This window comes from Lithobates pipiens, unplaced genomic scaffold (genome assembly GCF_037356315.1).
Source record: "Lithobates pipiens isolate NorthernLeopardFrog02 unplaced genomic scaffold, aLitPip1_a1.2 Scaffold_27, whole genome shotgun sequence".
Classification (NCBI taxonomy): domain Eukaryota; kingdom Metazoa; phylum Chordata; class Amphibia; order Anura; family Ranidae; genus Lithobates; species Lithobates pipiens.
The window spans coordinates 141,499,246-141,518,794 of NW_027507788.1; the positions used below are offsets into that span (position 1 = coordinate 141,499,246).

At 45.2% G+C, this 19,549-nt stretch overlaps 1 protein-coding gene across 4 annotated transcripts in view; it reads left to right on the forward strand.

The window, feature by feature from the left end:
- Positions 1-777: 777 nt before the first annotated feature.
- VWA1 (von Willebrand factor A domain containing 1) overlaps positions 778-19,549 on the forward strand; it is a 193,668-nt gene continuing 174,896 nt past the window's right edge. Inside the window, exon 1 of one of the 4 annotated variants that reach the window (XM_077457579.1) lies at positions 778-1,111. In XM_077457579.1, coding sequence (XP_077313705.1) covers positions 1,039-1,111 — 73 coding nt within the window. In that variant the 5' untranslated portion in view covers positions 778-1,038. The remainder of the gene's footprint in view (positions 1,112-19,549) is intronic. The other 3 variants (XM_077457580.1, XM_077457578.1, XM_077457577.1) reach the window with 3 other exon arrangements.

Consider the following 19,549-nt stretch of genomic DNA (forward strand, 5'->3'; position numbering starts at 1 on the left):
AATATAAAACGGTTTTGTATTTTTTTTTTCTTTTTTTAAATGTCGGTCTTTTTTCATTTTTTTTAACCAAAAATTAAAAACCAGAGGTGATTAAAAACCACCAGATGAAAGCTCTATTTGTGGGGAAAAAATTATAAAAGTTTCATTTGGGTACAGCGTTGTATGACCGCGCAATTGTCATTAAAAGAGTGACAGCGTTAAAATCTGAAAATTGGTCTGGGCAGGAGGGGGGTTTAGGTGCCCAGTAAGCAAGTGGTTAAGAATAATTAGAGGAATTAGTGTCACTTTATTTTTTTTTTAAATACATTTTTTTTTATTATTGTATGTCAAGAAAAACAAAACAGCTAAGGAAAAGGGAACAATGGTAGAGAGTAAGCGGTTGTAGAGGGAATAATATGGAAATGAGAATAATTGATGAATCAGTTTAGATAATATAACATTATTATAGTAATCTCCTTTGAGAGGAAGATTGTGATAAAATAGAGGATATGTTGTGTTGATGTATTTATATGTAATGTTGTATTATTATCTTTGTAAAAATAAATAAATAAAGAATTTATAAAAAGAAAAACAAAACAGCAGTACAGATGTAGGGATTAGTGTGACTTTAATAAATAAATAGAACTTGTAGTATGAGTAGATGAAGGGTTGGAGGTAGCATGCAGTCCAGGTTTTCTGGAAGTGTGATGAGGCACATATCCCTGGCACAGAAGAAGGTGCACAGGGCAGCATTAGGACCTGGCAGGATCCCTGTCCCCAGGATGAGGGTGTGTAGAGAAATGAAGTTTTCTCTTCTCCTTGCAGAGCAGAACACGTGGGGGCAGAAGAAGACAGAAGAAGTTTGGGATGACTTCACAGCCTGTTATTGCAATGCTGGAGCTGCTGTAACCTGCAAACCCCCCAGAGGACAGAGAGCCCATCAGATGGTCAGCACCTTCCTCCTGCCACTGCCAGCCAGATCCTGGGCAGCAGCACACAGTGGAGGGATGAGGACTAGGCTTTGCTTGTAGAGATAAGATCCCCAGCCTGAACTCTGCTATGTTTGTCTACCTGGGACTCTACCTGTACATTCTTCTCAGCACTGCCCTAGGACACACCATACCAGAAGCAGGTAAGTGACCTCATCACGTGACTTCCTCATTCACTCTCTGGTCACCTGTGTGATGGGGGGGGGGGGGATCACATTTGTCTGTACTATGGGGGGGCAGTATAGGAGACAAGAAGGCATTGTGATCTGTATTCTTAAAAGGCCAGTCCACCTGGAAATTATATTTAAAGAGGACAACCCAGATTAGAGTTATATCTAAAACCCGAGTAGAGAATGTTCAGCCTGGGTTCACACTTTGGGGATGTAGACCCTGCATGCGATTTGCACAAGAATCACACTGCATTCCTGTGCACCTCACATGCCATGTCTGTGTGGTGCGATTTTAGCCACACATTTTGTATGGCGGAAGTCGCATCCGTACCAAAGCAGTGAAGGACCCCCCTTCTCACCTGAATTGTGTCGCATTGCATTTTGCGATTTGTTTAGGGTGTTGTTAAGATAATATTGACACCCCCATGGACGCGATTACAATGTGGTTCGGGAAACGCACAGGATTCCCACATCGCATGAGTGTGAACCAGGACTCGAAAAAATGAAGTCCGCAAACTACAAAAACTGTAGCTGCTGACTTTTAATAAACAGTCCTGGGGTCCAGCACTGACCTCACCTGAGCCGGTTCTTTGCCGGTCTTCAGGTCCCCGACAGCGGCATGTTAACTGTGGTCAGCGATCTGCCGCACTGTGCTTTGTGAATGGTCCCCGCAGCCTTCTGGGATCTGTGACGTGTCCCGGAGTGCTGCGGGCAAGGAGGGGGAGGAGATCCAAGTGGAATATGGAACGGGTACCTGTCAAAATGTTTTATAAAGATACTTCAGGAATTATTTGGTTTGCATACTTAAAGAGGAATTTCAGTCCCCTTTAGTTTTGGCCCCACCCCCTTGATTGCCGCCATCTTTATTATTCTAGCGCACGTGAAGATGTGCTTTTTGGTCCATCCGCACACGCACACAGTCGTTCCCATGCATGCGCAGACACAGCAAGGTTCAGGACTTCCATGCCCGTTGGTCTTCAGGCATGAGCGGGAACCCCTCCGCAGACGTGCCGCAGGGTGCTGCTGGGACCCAAAGCCCTGCAGTGCATCTGTGCATGCGCAGAATCAAGGAGGAGTGGCAAACATCATTCGCAGGACAGAATCTACAATATTAAGAAAAAGATTTCCAAATGTGAAAGAGGGAGGGGTGAGTAGGCAGGGGAAAATAAATTTTAATTTGAGTGAAGGTCCGCTTGTTACTGGCCATACACTGGAAGAATTTACTTCACAAAATTGTTCATTTGAATGTCTTTTTACCTTGTGATCCTACCTGTAAGTCTGTTGTTTATCCTCTTCCTTTAGCACACTGAGCTGTCTAGCAAAAGGTGGCAGTTAGTGGGTTGAGACAAACCATTTACCACTGACAGGGGTGCTTACAATGATCAGCTTTTATTCATTTATGTAAAAATTTTATCCAAAAAGGGGTCAACTCAATATTTGTTTATGAGAAATATGGTACATTTTTTTTTTTTTTTTTTTTTTTCAAACAGCTTTCTAATAGTGAATGTGGTTGACATTTTGGAAACTCTATTCTTTCCAAAAATCAAATGATAAAAGCGTTTTTTAAGTACTTTTAAATTGCATTTGTCAAGTCATCCGATGTACTGAGTATTTTTATACGAATATTAGTACAAATGTTAAAAAATCTTCTAGTGTATGTCCAGATTTCCATTCTAGGACCAATTTTATGCAGATTCATACATGTGGGATCAGTGTGGAAGCTGGAAATCACTGATGTATTCAGCACTACTACACTCATAGTCGGGATCTTCTGGGTCCTGTGCTGGGCAGCGTCCCTTCTGTACACTGAGCGCGGGAGGTGTCTCCTATAGTGTGCATGGAACCAATCAGCATCTATCTTCAGCTTGTTTGGTTAAAGTGACACTATGGACAAGATGATAAATTATATACTGTATATGATGTAGTCTGTCAGTAACAAGAACAAAGCAGGCCTTGTTTTCGACAAACCCCCCCCCCCCCCCCCTCCATTACCATCATTTATTACTTTGTGATCCTGTATTACTATTGTTTTTCAGCTTCTTTAGTAGACTGAGCTGTTTAGCAAAAGTGGCATTTAAAGGGCTGAGAAAAACCATTTGATTTCTGTCAGCTTTTATTTATTTATGTAAAACCTTTATCCCAAAAGGGTTTTGCCCCATATACACGGTCGGATTTTCCGATGGAAAATGTTCGATGGCAGCTCTTTGTCGGAAATTCCAACCATTTGTAGGCTCCATCAGACAGTTTCCATCGGAATTTGCGTCGCAGAAAATTTGAGATCTGGTTCTCAAATTTTCCAACAAAATTCCGATCGTTTGTACACAATTCCAACACGCAAAGTTCCATGCATGCTCGGAATCAAGCAGAAAAGCCGCACTGGCTATTGAACTTAATTTTTTTTCGTCTCGTCGTACGTCCCCAAGTTCTTGACGTTCGGAATTTCCGACCAACTTTGTGTGACCGTGGGCTTTCACACTGAGGCAGTGCGCTGGCAGTATGGTAAAAAAAAAGTCCTGCTAGCAGCATCTTTGGAGTGGTGTAAACCGCTCCTACCCATTGAAATCAATACTGCCGGCAAAGCGCCGCTGCGGTTTAAACCCTTTTTCGCCTGCTAGTGGGGGCTTAAACCGCCCCGCTAGCGGCTGAATACTGCCGCTAAAACAACAGTAAAGCAATGCTAAAAATAGCGCCACTTTACCGCCGGCGCCTGCGCCGCCCCAGTGTGAAAAGGGCCTTAAGGTGTGGCAATAGAGCACTCTGGATGACAAAGACACACGTAGAGTGTGGCCCCCTCCTATGAAATGAAATGAAATACCTTGGAGATATGAGGGACACCTGTTTGAGTCCATAGACCCTTGCATATCATGGTCAGGTGTGCGGCACATTGGTCATTTAATAGAATAATATACCTGTCCTTACCTGTGGTTAATTTCAACCTACTGCCCTAATTTATGGGATCCCACAAATGTCGCGTACACACGATTGGAATTCTCGTCGAAAAAAGCTCTGACGGAATTCAGCTCAAGCTGCCTTGCCTACACACGGCCTCACCAAATTCCGATCATTTATAACGCGGTGACGTACAACACGTATGACGCGACTAGAAAAAGGAAGTTCAATAGTCAGTAGCCAATAGCTTCTGTCCCGTGATTGAATCTGAGCATGCGTGATTTTTGGTGTGTCGGAATTGCATACACACGATCGGAATTACCGATGGAAAGTTTTTCCGTCGGGAAAATTGAGAACATGCTATCAAATTTTTGGCTGCCGGGAATTCGGACAGCTAAATTCCGATGGAGCATACACACGGTCGCATTTTCCGATGAAAAGCTCTCATCAGTCTTTTTCTGGCCGGAATTCCGATCGTGTGTACGCGGCATAAGAGCTAGCTTTCGTTTATATGGTCTAACTTGCAACAAGATACCTGGACTAACTACTATTAGTGGCTGTATGCCGCTCTTTATACAGAATACATTAACAGCTATAACAGGGCTGGACTGGGACAAAAATTTGGCCCTGGACTTCATCCAGACCGGCCCACTCCAATTTTGCAAACACGCACAAAAACAGTATAATGCGCACTTGCACGAGAGTGACGTCATCACGGCCCGGCTAGACACATAGCAGGAGTATGCAAACTCAGAAGCCGACAGCACACTGCTGGTGATCTTTTATTTTCCAGCCCCCCCACCCCCTGGTGTCCCCTTGTCACCTGCCCGAAGTCTGGCTCTGCATTATATATTTTAAAATAAACAACTAATGCGCACACCTATTTTTGATCAACCGCAGTAATGAGAAGCTGCCAACATCAAACAGGTTTAAGCCCCTTTCACATGGGGCGGATCAGTAATGATCCGCCCCGTGATGATCCGCTCGCTCAGCGGGGATCGCTCCGTTGTCCCCGCTGAGCTGGCTGCGGACAGGGCGGTCTCCGCACACTGTGCAGGGACCGCCCTGTCAGATCTCTGCTCTCCTCTATGGGGATCGGATGCGCACGGACCGTCTGTCCATGTTCATCCGATCCGCTGTGCAGACTGTTGCGGAGGCGGATGAAATCTGGTGTCTGCGGATGTTCATCCGCAGACACCCGCTATCCCATAGGGATGAATGTATGCCCGTATTTCATCTGCAAACGGATGGATGAAATACGGACATATCATCCGCATGTGTGAAAGGGGCCTTACACAAAGCCACAGATAAATTGAATATATAGCAAAGGATGTGATGCTAACCAAAATAACATAAAAAAAATCCATTTGGTGCAAATAATGATTCAAATAATACAAAAAATCCAACATAGCTAAAAGTACATCAAACGTGTCAATTAATATTGAAATGTGCATAAAAAAAATTTCAGCAAAAAATTTGTATATAAACGATGCTTATAATTAAAACCATTTTATCCAAACTATGTCCTTGGTATTAAAGTGCAAAAAGAGTGCAAAAAAAGGGGGGTTTTTAATTATAAGCATTTTTATATATGATTTTTTTGCTGAAAATATTTTTATGCACATTTTAATATTAATTGACAGTTTTGGTGAACTTTTAGCTATGTTGGATTTTGCATATTATTAACCATTATTTTCACCAAATGAATTTTTATGTTATTTTATTTAGCACCACATCCTTTGCTATATATATATATATATATATATATATATATATATATATATATATATATATATATATATATATATATATATATATATATATATATATATATATATATATATATATATATATATAGTATTCAATGGGCCGGCCGGTTACCTGGATGGGTTCCTGCAGCACCGCCATCCTCCAGGCTCCCTCGTCTGCTCCAGGGACTTCTCTGCCTGTCGGCTGCTCTCATGGCGGCCCCCGGCTCATTTAAACTCACAGCGTCCGTTACCGCGGGGGCCGCCGGAGATAGCCGAGTTTTGTTCGCTGTCGGAGAGGAGCAGGGCGGGGGAAGCCGAGCGGTGGCGGAAAAGGACGACTGTGGGCCGGAGGTGGCCGAAGATGTGTTATGAGAGCGCCGAGTGGGGGCGGAAAGAGCCGAAGTGCGCCGCGCTGTTCTCGGAAGTACAGCGGTGCTCAAATGAATGGCTGTGCGAGTAGCGCAGCCATTCATTTGGCTAGGCTGTCACTGAAACCGGCCCACTGAGCCATCGGCCCACCGGGAATCTCCCGGTAGTCCCGATGGCCAGTACATGCCTGAGCTATAACCACTCAACGAGTAAACCTGTGCTATGCTTTCCTCTGCGATTCCTTTCATTTATGTGTAATTAATGAACCATATACTCCTGTATTCTCCAGCTGGGGGCATATCTAATAATAGTGACCGGTTGGACACACTGTTCTATGATGATCTTTACCGGGACCTGTGAGCCAATCCACTGCCACTTGTTTGCACTTTATTTTGCAATCTGTCTTAGTATATGATGTGTGCTTGCTATACACTTAATGCAGCTGCTTTTTTATAGACAACATTGTCTCACTTTTAACAACAATACAGGTGTTGGTGGTGGGTACCTATTTTTTGCTATCTCTAATACCTATATTGTGCAATAATATATTTCCCTTTCTTAAACAGCTTGGTCCGCCTGTGACTCTTTTCAGGGGATCCTTTTCCCCATTTCATATTATTTCATTTAGTAATCCCAGTCCCGGAGACCACACCATATTTGGGGAGTCTGTATTCTTGGGGACGCTACACCTGTATGCACATCTAATTAGTGGTGCAGCGGACAGACAATAGTAAGTTGATGACCTCCATTTTCTATATCTCCCAACATCAGTGCCTGACCTCACAAATGCACCTCTGGAAAAATGGTCAAACATTCCCATAGACACACTCCTAAACCTTGTGGACAGCCTTCCCAGAAGAGTTGAAGCAGTTATAGCTGCAAAGGGTGGGCTGACTCAAAATTGACGGATTAAGGCTGGGATGTAAAGGCAGGTGTCCCAATACTTTTGATCATATGTGTTACATGGCTGGCAATAGTTTAAACCATTTATGATTCTGACTCGCATCTCTTGAGTGTGAATGATCAAACACAAACCCAGAGTTTACATACCTATGAAAGTGGAACTAAACCCATAGATTTAATGGCTTCAAAAACAGTTAGCATTCCTGGCATGCTGAGAATATAACTATCACATTGTGGTTTCAACCAAACTGTTAAAAACCATCAAATGGAAGGTGTCATAACTGATCACATGTGCAGGATCGTGGCAGTTGCAGATCAAACAGAGGCTAAGATGGCAGCTTCCTTAGCTGAAAACTGGAGGGTTTAGTTCCACTTTAAGTCCTAGATTCTGTTATTTGACAGTAGTATGCACACTCAGGAGCCAGGGATCAGCCTGTGAGCATGACAACTAGCAGAACTTAGAGGTCCTCTCAGCTATGTCTGCCTAACCTCATATTCTCCCAACACAATTGAACTCACACTTATTTAAAGTATAACTAAAGGCAGATTTCTTTATTTATTTTTTTATTTGGATAGAGTGGGGAGAGGGGGTTAGAACCACTGAATGGTGTTTATTGCCGCCTGTGTTCCTGTTAGAGAATAGAGAGGAAATCTTCCATTGGAGACACTTGTTCCCATGACTGCTATCTAAAAGGGGATTTCTCTCACATTGGAAAGATATTCTTTCACTTCCTGCTGAGACTATAGGGCAGGAAGTTAGGGGAAATCTCCCTTAATAAGATGCATATGGTAACAAAAATGGCGACAGTTCAACCCTCTCGTACTCTATCCAAAATGGATTAAAAAAAAAAAAAAATCTTTTGACTTTAGATATATTTTTTTTCCAAATAACGTTTTATTCACCATCAGTGGTAACAGAGGTATATAAACAGTACAGAAGTGCAATAAAAGACTAACATATATGGGGCTATGCAAAAGTAAATATAGATATGTGACAGGCAGCAACAGAGCACAGGCATGTGCAATAGAATCCAGTAGTTCGGGCGATGGAGTGTCACGGGGCGGGAGACACCAAAAGTCAGCCAACCACCCCATAACCCCCACGACCCAGTACGTGCTGCCATGTGGCCTATACCAGACACAAAATGCATAGCAGATGAGACCCACTATAAAAACAGGAGAGGTGAGAAAGAAAAACAGAGAAAGGGGAAAGAAAAGAAAGAAAAGAAAGTGCCAGAAGTCCAGGTCGTCATACCTCAACCATTTCGCCCCTAGTCTTCCCGCAGCCGCCATCTCTCCCATATTCGGTCAAATTCCTCCAGCCTGTCCCTCACTCTGGCCGTCATCTTCTCCATTAATTCCACATCCTTAATCCTGGAGTAGAGTGCCTCCATAGATGGGGCCAGTCGACTCTTCCAGTTAAGGGCTATGAGACAACGGGCTGCAGTAAGGATATGCCGCAGGAGCTGCCGGGACGGCTTAGCCATCCGCGGTTGGGACAGGCCAAAGAGATAAAACTTGGGCGCAAACGGGATAGGCACCTCAAATACCCGGCCAAGGAGCTGTTGGGTTGATGTCCAGAACGGGGCTATCAAAGGGCAAGTCCAATATATATGAAATAGGGTACCCCTGTCCTGAAGACAGCGCCAGCATCGATCAGAGGCGGAGGGATAAATTTTGTGGAGCACGGCTGGGGTCTGGTACCAGTGGTAGAGGATTTTATAAAAATTTTCCTTGTAAAGGGTACACATGGAGGATTTGGCCGCCTGCCTCCACACCCCCTGCCAAGCTTCGAGGGGAAATTCCTCACCCAGCTCTCTTTCCCATCTCAGCATATACTTGTGCTTGCCCTTTGCTGAAAAGTGGTGCGAGTTAAGAATGCGGTAGATATCTGATATCATTCCCCTACGGTTCCGTCCCTCGAGTATGATCAGTTCAAAGGGGGTGGGCGGGGAAAATTGGAGTCTCGGAGCTATTGTTTGCACAAAATGTCTGATCTGTAGATAACTGTAGAACGTCCGTTGGGGGAGGTCGTGTTTAGTCTGTAGGTCCGAGAAAGACAGCAGTTTTCTCGATCTGGGGTCCACTAGATGTCCCAGATGAAATAAACCCCGGGACGCCCAGGGCCAAGACATCTGGTGAGTAAGGCCGTCCGGGAGTTTAGGGTTACAAAGAAACGAGGTTAGCAAGGACGCCTCCGAGTGGAGCCTGTGTTCCCGGGAGATTTTCCTCCAGAGCTGATTAAGCTGGACCATCGGCCCCAGTAGGCGGTTCGTATCAATCCGTGTTTCCGTGCCCCAGAGCAGACTATTCGGGTGCATCGGAGCTAACCATAGCTTCTCTATCTCCGACCTCTATCTCCGACCACTGCGTATACCATGATTCTATAGCCCGTAACTGCGTCGCTTGGTAGTACCTAACCAGGTCGGGGAACGCCAGGCCCCCGTCCGAGCGCAAGGCAATCATGACGGAGGCAGGAACCCGGTGTTTTTTATAGTTCCATAGGAACTTCAGTAAGTCCCTCTGGAGCATACGGAGGTGCGCGTAAGGGATCGGGATCGGGAGCGTCTGGAATAAGTAAAGGAGTTTGGGGAGGATCACCATTTTAATAGACGCGAGCCGCCCTAAGAGCGATATTTGGTGAGCCTTCCATTTATGGAGAAGTGCCCTGATCTCCCTATAGAGGGGGGGGGAAGTTGGCCTGGTAGAGGGTATGGAAGGACGGGGTAATGAGAACCCCCAAGTATTTAAGAGAGGATTTCTCCCATCTGTAGGGGAACACCGATCGTAAGTGAGCCTCTTCCGTCGCTGGCATATTAATCGGGAGGGCCACTGATTTGGAGGCATTGATTTTGTAACCCGAGATCTCCCCGTATCGCTGCAGCTCCGCACTCAAGATGGGCAGGGATGTCCTAGGCTGAGTCAGGGTGAGGATGACATCGTCCGCGAATAAAGATATTTTGAATTCCCTATCCCGAACTAAAATGCCCCTGATATCTGGATTGCTTCTAATGGCCTCCGCCAGGGGCTCCACACAGAGAGCAAACAGCAAGGGAGAAAGGGGGCAGCTCTGGCGGGTGCCATTGGCAATAGAGAAGGTTGGAGACGCAGCATACGGGGTTTTTACTTGCGAGGTGGGGGTGGTATAGAGGTGCCGTATTGCTTGCATGAAAGGACCCTGAAATCCCATGTGGCGTAAAGTCGCCATCATGAAAGGCCAGCTCAGGCGGTCAAACGCCTTTTCTGCGTCTAGACTCAGGACCAGGGAGGGGAGAGCAGTCTTATTAGCTACGTCTATTAGGTCAATGACTTTCCTGGTGTTATCACCTGCCTGTCTGTAAGGTACAAAGCCCACCTGGTCCTTATGGATCAGAGTCGGAAGAATCGCGTTAAGGCGATTCGCTAGAATTTTTGTAAAAATTTTCAAATCTGAGTTCAATAGAGCAATAGGCCTGTAGCTGGCACAGAGAGTCGGGTCCTTATCTGGCTTCGGGATGACAGAGATAAAGGAGGCCAGCATCTCAGTCGGGGCCGGGGTGCGCGCGAGGAAGGAGTTGAACATCTTGGTCATGTAGGGACTCAGGATAGGTAGGAATGTCTTATAATACTCGTATGGGAATCCGTCAGGACCCGGGGATTTGTGAGCCGGGAGCGCTTTCACAGTCTCTAGCAGTTCCTCATCCGTAATTTGGGCGTTAAGGTTTGACTTTAGATATATTTTAATAGAAACTGAAACTCATAAAAAAAATCTAAAGTTTAAAGATGTATAAACCCAAAAAAATGAAAATACATTGACATAAAACTATTAAAGTTTTCCAGCAGTCACTTAACAGCAGTCGCTACTTCTGTGCTGAAACTCCAGGGGGGTGCGGTTGGGTGTTATTAGTGGTGCTGATTGGCTACCTCTGCCTGTACTGCCAATTGGTGCTTGGCCATAGCTGTTGAGCAGCAGAAAGGTATATAGGTAGCTCCCTAGTGTTACTTTTAGTTGAGTTATATTAAGGAGGGGGGAGGGGGGCTATATATCCTTAAAGAGGAGCTCCAGGCTCCTTCACAAAAATTTAACAAATACTGTAGCTGCTGACTTTTAATATTAAGGCACTTACCTGTCCAGGCATCCAGCGATGTTCTCACCTGAGCTGATTATTCAATCAGCTATAGGATACTGACACTGCAATCTTGACTAAGGGAAACTGGCAGTGAAGCCTTGGTTCATAGGTATTTTCCTGCTGCGGATGCACAAAACACGCTGCGCTATGTGAATGGGGCGCAGTCTTCTGGGACCTGTGAAGTGTCCCAGAAGACTGTGGCTTTAAGCCAAACTGTTCCATTCCACAAGTATGTAAACCTTGTGATATCATATTTCACTCCATTTACTGTTTGAAATGCACTTCTTTGTACAAAATGGGCAGTCTAAGCAGAAGAAATGGCTCCGATATGACATAGTTACATAGTAGGTGCGGTTGAAAAAAGACACAAGACCATCAAGTCCAAACTATGTGTGTGATTTATATGTCAGTATTACATTGTATATTCCTGTATGTTGCGGTTGTTCAGGTGTATATCTAATAGTTTTTTAAAACTATCGATGCCCCCTGCTGAGACCACCGCCTGTGGAAGGGAATTCCACATCCTTGCCGCTCTTACAGTAAAGAACCCTCTACAAAGTTTAAGGTTAAACTTCTTTTCTTCTAATTTTAATGAGTGGCCAAAAGTCTTGTTAAACTCTCTTCTGTGAAAAAGTTTTATCCCTAATGTGGGGTCACCAGTACGGTATTTGTAAATTTGAAATCGTATCCCCTCTCAAGCATCTCTTCTCCAGAGAGAGTAAGTTCAGGGCTCACAACCTTTCTTCATAACTAATGTCTTCCAGACCCCTTTATTAGCTTCTTTGTATTCGCTCCATTTCCAGCACATCCTTCCTGAGGACTGGTGCCCAGAACTGGACAGCATATTCCAGGTGCAGCTGGACCAGAGTCTTGTAGATTGGAAGAATTATCACTTTATCTCTGGAGTTAATCCCTTTTTTAATGCATGCCAATATTCTGTTTGCTTTGTTAGCAGCAGCTTGGCATTGCATGACATTGCTGAGCCTATCATCTACTAGGACCAAGTCCTTTTTCCATTGTATATTCCTCCAGAGGTTCTCCCCCCCAGTGTATAGATTGGGTGACAAAAATATGAATACAAATGCATTATTTTACATTTTTTTCTTTTACAAGGTTTTTTTTATTTGTGGAACAGTTAAACTCAACAGGTTACAGTGACAGTTGGATGGTTACAATAAATGTAGCATACAGGAAAAATAAATAAATAGATCCCCAAGCGGGAAGTTACAGTTAGGATGAAAGAAACATCACCATAGCAATGTATGGTTAGTTAAAGTCCTCCTAGTGAAGCAGTCTATGTTCCAGATTACGGTCCATGGTGATTTACGACCAAGGCAGATCCTATAAATTAGTAAAGTAGGAAACGGTATAGTCCATGTGAAGAGAGGCTGCCTATACATGCAAAATAATATACTGTAATGGTGGTATGCAACCATTGTAACCATTTTGTGCCAAGGTAATAATTATGGTATGACCGCAACTGCTGCGTAAGAGAGAAGAAAGGTAGAAAAGTGTAAGAAATAGAAGGGGTAAAAGCAAGAAGAGTAGAGAAGAAAAGAATAGAGAAGGGAAGAGTCCAACGGGGGGTACAGTACGGAGCCTTTAAATTGGAAAGAGTCTATTGTCGAAGCTGGAAGGTTGGGAGTATGTTATCCATGACATTATTTTACATTTTTCTACATTAACCACTTGCTTACTGGGCACTTAAAGAGGAAGTAAACCCTTTCAAACCACTTTGACCTACAGGTAAGCCTAGATTAAGGCTTACCTGTAGGTCCAAGCAATATCTCCTAAACCTATATGGTTTAGGAGATATTTGCCCGAAAATGGGCACCGCTGTCTACGGCGCAAGCGCCGTAGACAGCGGCGCGCAGGCGCACTAAATGCGGCAAGTCCAAGAATGGATTTGCCTAATTTGTCGACTCCCGTGCGCATGCGCGGGAGTGACGTCATCGCGGCTTCGCCGAATGGCAGCGGCGGAGCTGCGAGACGCGACTCCCGTGCGCATGCACGGGAGTGACGTCATCGCGGCTTCGCCGCTGTGATTCGTCGGAGCTGCGAGACGTCACCAGCAAGATGGATGCGGCGGACTACAGGGGACAGCGGCGACTTCGCTGGCTCCTGTGTCAGGTAAGTGACACATAATGAGCTACTATGCGATGCATAGTAGTCCATTATGCTTTACCTTTGCAGGGAAAAAAAGAGGAAGTAAACCCATCAGGGTTTACTTCCTCTTTAAACCCCCCTCAGTCCCAGACCAATTTTCAGCTTTCAGCGCTGATGCACTTTGAATGACAATTGCGCGGGCATACAACACTGTACCCAAATGAAATTTTTATCATTTTTTTCCCACAAATAGAGCTTTCTTTTGGTGGTATTTAGTTACAGCTCGGAGTTTTATTTTTTGCTAAACAAACAAAAAAAGATGCAAAAAAAAATCATGTTTTAATAGTTTGTTATAAAATTTTGCAAACGGGTCATTTTTCTCCTTCATTGAAGTGCGCTGATTAGGCGGCACTGATAGGCTGCACTGATGGGCTGCATTGGTGGGCACCGATAGGCATAGGTAAGGCGGCACTAATGGGCACAGATAAGATGGCACGGATGGGTGGCACGGATGGGCACTGATAGGTACCACTGATGGGTAGGACTGATGGGCACTGATAGGTGGCACTGATAGGTGGCTCTGATAGCCGGCACTGATGGGCGGCACTGGGGTGCAGCACCTTTGAGGCAGATTGTGGGCACTGCTGGGTGGCACTGCTGGGTGGCACTTACTTTTATTAAGTGGTGCACTGCAGGGGGCAGGTGGCCACTGTCAGGGGGCAGGTGGTTGCTAGCAGGGCTGGCCGTGATCGGGACTGATGTCCCGATCACGGCCGCCGGTGATCGGCTTTTTTTTTTCTCCTCGCGCTGTCAGCGCGAGGAGGAATAATAGCCGATTACCGACTCCGTTATATCACATGATCAGCTGTCATTGGCTGACAGCTGATCACGTGATAAGGGGTCGGGATCGACCCCCCCTTGCACGGATCGGTGATCAGGCGAGTCTCATGGACTCGCCGATCACAGAGCGCGCCACGCGCGCCCCTCAATAGACGTAGTCCCGGAAAAGGAGATCCACGCTGTAGCCGTCAATTGACTATAGCGCGGATCTCAAGTGGTTAAACCTCATTTGCCATGTAGTTGGCCACCCCATTCATTTGTTCAGATCTTCTTGCAAAGTTTCCACATCCTGCAAGTTATTGCCCTGCTTAGCTTAGTATCATCCACAAATACAGAGATTGAACTTTTTACCCCATCCTCCAAGTCGTTTATGAACAAATTATATAGGATTGGACCCAGCACTGAACCCTGTGGGACCCCACTACCTACACCTGACCATTCCAAGTATTCCCCATTTATCACCATCCTCTGAACTCACCCTTGTAGCCAGTTTTCAATCCATGTAATCCATGTCACCCTATGGTCCATGCCAATGGACCTTATCTTGTACAGTAAACGTTTATGGGGAGCTGTGTCAAATGCTTTTGAAAAATCCAGATACACCACGTCTAGGGGCCTTCCTTTATCTAGATGGCAACTCGCCTCCTCCATAGAAAGTTAATAGATTAGTTTGGTAAGAACGATTCTTTATGAATCCATGCTGATTACTGCTAATGATACCATTTTCATTACCGTATATACTCGAGTATAGGCCGACCCGAGTATAAGCCGAGGCCCCCAATTTACCCCCAAAAAACTGGGAAACCTATTGACTCGTGTATAAGCCGAGGGTGAGATATGCCTGTCCATCCCTGTGTGTGTGTCCATCCATCCATCCATCCCTGTGTGTGTGTGTGTGTCCATCCATCCCTGTGTGTGTGTGTGTGTCCATCCATCCATCCATCCCTGTGTGTGTGTCCATCCATCCCTGTGTGTGTGTCCATCCATCCATCCATCCCTGTGTGTGTGTGTGTGTGTGTGTGTGTGTGTGTGGCCTTGTGTGTCCAGCCTACCTGTGTCCCGAGCCTCTGTCCCGTCCCGAGCCTCCGTCCGGTCCCGTCCCGTCCCGAGCCTCCGTCCGGTCCCGTCCCGTCCCGAGACTCCGTCCGGTCCCGTCCCGTCCCGAGACTCCATCCGGTCCCGTCCCGTCCCGAGCCGAGCCTCCGTCCGGTCCCGTCCCAGGATCACCGCTCTTCGTCGGCGCCCATTCCCCTGTTCAAATGCTGCGCCTCCCTGTCTGTGATAGGCGGAACACAATTTCCCAGCAGCCTGTGTTCCGCCTATCACGGACATCGTCTCATCCTCGTCCGTAGTACGAGGATGAGACGATGTCCGTGATAGGCGGAACACAGGCTGCTGGGAAATTCAGTGTTCCGCCTATCACAGGCGAAGGCGGAGCCGGAGGCACGGCTTTTGAATTATAGAATGGCCGCTGTCTGTCTGCTCGACACGCTGATCGAGCAGGCAGACAGCGATGACTCGAGTATAAGCCGAGGGGGGCACTTTCAGCCTCAAAAAAGAGGCTGAAAATCTCGGCTTATACTCGAGTATATACGGTACTAAAATCTTGTATATAGTCCCTTATCATCCCTTTCAAGAGCTGGCATACTATTGATGTTAGGGTAACTGACCTGTAATTCCCAGGGATGTATTTTGGGCCCTTTTTAAATATTGGTGCTACATTGGCTTTTTTCCAAAAACCGCTTGTACCTTTCCAGTCAATAGACTGTCAGAACAAATTAGGAACAATGGTCTGGCAGTTACTTGACTGAGACCCCCAAGTACCCTCGGGTGTAAGCCATCCGTTTCTGGTGATTTTATTAATGTTAAGTTTCCCAAGTCTAATTCCAATTCTGTCCTCTTAGCCATGAGGGTGCTTCCTGTGATGTGTCATGAGAATAAACACTGCAGTTTTGGTTACTGAAGCCCCCCCCCCCCCCTGATTCCCTTGTGAAGACTGAGACTCTTTTAAATGTATTACCCAATGGGATGCACTGGCTAATACCCTTATTTAATATTCTCTTGAAGCGAACCCATCTCTCCTCCCTGTTCTTTGTTCCTAAGATTTTATCCCAATTTATATCTTCTAGCAGGGTTTGTAGTTTAGGGAAGTTGGCTCTTTTGAAATTCAGTGTCTTTTGTATTTCCCTTATGTTTTCTATTTGTGTGATTTATACTGAAGCCAATTTACCTGTGATTGCTATTTCCTAAATTGCCCCTTATTTCCACATCCATGATCAGGTCTGTATTGTTGGTAATCGGTAGATCTAGTAACACTTTATTTCTAGTTGGTACATCTACCATCTGACCCATCAAATTGTCCTGCAAGACATTTAGGAACTGGCAAGCCTTAGATAAATGTGTGGTTCCCTCCATCCAGTCTGTCTGGGTAAAATCCCCCATTATGATAACACTTCCCATCCTTGCTGCTAATCCAAATGGTGATAGGAGGTCCTCCTTCCCCCTCCTCCCTCAGGTTAGGGGGCCTATAGCATACTCCCGGTATTATTTTCCTCTTAGCTTCATCCCTTTTGGAGCTCTACCCATAAGGATTTCACCTCCTCCCTAGCTCCCTTAGTGATGTCATCTCTCGCATTCACGTGTACATTATTCTTGATATACAGGCATACCCCTCCCCCTTTTTACCCTCTCTATCCCTGGGATAAAGTGTATACCCTTAAATGGTTGCCAACCGATCATGAGAGCTGGTTAACCAAGTCTCTGAAATTCCCTAAAAATCCAAATCCTCCTCGTACAACAGTATCTCTAGTTCACCCATTTTGTCCCCCAGGCTCCTGGCATTGGTGAACATGCCACGTAGTTTAGACCGGTCGCATATTTATTGGGTGTTCCGAGATTGCAGCTAGGACTTGTTACTATACTTGCCTTGGGTTTATGTTCTTTAGTCAACCTACCACTAATGCCCTCAATACTACCCTCTGGACTATGTTCCGCACTGATTATCTCTACCTCTGGACCCCCCCGTCACTTAGTTTAAAAACCCCTCTAACTTTTTGGCCATCTTTACTCCCAGCAGATCTGCATCCTCCTCATTTGATATTGATGGTATTGATATGTAAATGTTGACTTTTTGTTCAAAGTCAGCAACAAAGTCCTCGTCTCCATCTTGTACTACTCACCCTGTCTGCTGAGATACAAAAGAACACTGACACATAACGGGAACAAGAGGTAATAGCATAGGGGACGGGTCCTGGAGAAAGAATGTTCACAGGTTTTCACAAAGACCGGGATCCCCCATGACAGGGTCATTGCTTCAGCCCAGCTGTCCTGTATTCAGAAGTTCACCACAAAGACAGGGATCCACCACGAGAGGACATTCACACAAGCTGAGAAATCCAAGTGTAATAGGTCACAGCGAGCACTAAATGGAAATTCCTTAGTAGTCCAACGTTTTTATTGTTCATGTGGTTAGAACAAGCAGGGCAAGGGACAGCCCTCGAAACGCATTGGCTGCCCTTTATCCTGTTTCTTGTAAGCAGTTGACTTTGGATTCCTAAGAATTTTTGTTCATTTGGTCACTCTCTTTGACCTATTACATAACTGGGGGAGGAAGCACAGAGGCGTAAAATGTGGGCTGTGATTGACAACCTGGCTTAGCCTTCTGTGTGCTGTTCAAGAGGCTAGATGGCAACATCGAGAGGCAATGTCCAATTGGGGATTAATGGCGTTTTCTCCACTGATTATACACTCTTCAGTGGTTTTATAAATGGCATAGTTTATGTTCGGTAAAGAAAATGGTGTCTTTCAGGTGCCTGCATATATTGGGGAATAGTCACCTGGTGCCATAGTTTGCACTCGGATAAAGCAATGTTTGCATATTTGAAGGCCTCTCCATGACCTAGGGTGAGATTCCTTTGGCCAGGGAGGGTTTTCCCAGCCAATCACTATTAGTCCCCCATAACTAATCAGCGCCCAAACCCCCAATCAACCCCTTGGTCCTCCCCTCCTCAAACCTCTTTTATAGGCACAAATATAAAAGTTTGCCCAATTGAAATCTGCATGTTTATGAAAAGAACATGTTAGAAAGATGGATTTAAGGCCAGAGCACGCATGCACAGCTAGCCACTGTCTAATATTTGCAGACAGCTTGAATTTAGGCCTGCTCTATATCAAGACGCATGGTTTGCAAATATTATACCCTCCTGCTACTGACAGTTCATAAACTGTCCATAACATCCAACACAGAGCTCTTGTGCATGTTCTTTTCTTAATGACCATATACTGTACTGTTCCTACATCCTATAGCTGTCTGTGAAATGGTAATGACATCTTCCGATAGCTCATCTCCCCAGTAGCGAGTGATGGAGCAAGAAGCTATCACGTGAGACCTGAGAGCCGTCAACAGCTGATCTCTATGCATCATTCATGGTTCTCCCACACAATCCTTTGATCGTGGCTTTGACAATATGTAGGTCTATTCACTAAGATGGTGATGGAAAGTGCAGTGCAGTAACCCATGAAGTCAATCAGAAGTCATCTCTTACCTGAGCTGGCTACATTAATCTAAATATACAGTATATTATTATTATTATTATTATTATTATTATGGCCTGGGTCAGTATTACATCCACGTATTTGAAAGAAGATAGTTTTCCTGTATGCTGCCGCTGTTAACACTAACATATCCCTTTGCTGATCTCAAACAAATAAGCATCTGTTAGATCTTATACAGATCTGCATGATCGTTTTGCGTCACTGAGTCCTCCATCCAAGTTTTCAAGCCCTGATGAAGGGGGAGTGGTTATACCTCTGAAACACGTTGGATATTTTATGTGATCATACTGTAAACCATTAAAGTGATTGTAAAGGCTTAGCTTTTTTTTTAATTTAGAATAATACACTTTATACTTACAGTACCTGCTGCTTACCAATGGTATTGCACAGAGCGTTCCCTAACCTCTTCTTGTGTCCCCCGCCGGTGCTCTGGGCTCCTCTCCTTTTTTGTCTGCCCCCACAACAAGCCACTTGCTGTGGGGGGCAGACGTGCAGGCTCGCTACCGAGCTGAGCTATGTACTGTATGGCCATAGATGCACACACCACCTCACAGGATTTTATTGACAGTAGTAAGAGCCAATGCTCCTGCTGCTGCCCCTGTGCATGTGCAGAGAGAGAGAGAATCAATTCTGCTCTCTGGCACAATGCTGTATTGAAAAAGGAGCCAGGTAAGTATGTAGGTGGGGGGGGACTAAGGGGAGCTGATACTGGAAAGTCTTTTACCTTAGAGCAGAGAATGCATTAAGGTAAACAATCGTATGCCTTTTATAGGAGCACTTTAAAACAATTTGGACTAAATATTGATGTCTAAGTGCCTCTTGGGCTTGTCCTTTTGGAATTCCCCTCACTTGGGATTCAATTAAATGTGTGGTCTGGAGGCGGTAAAACC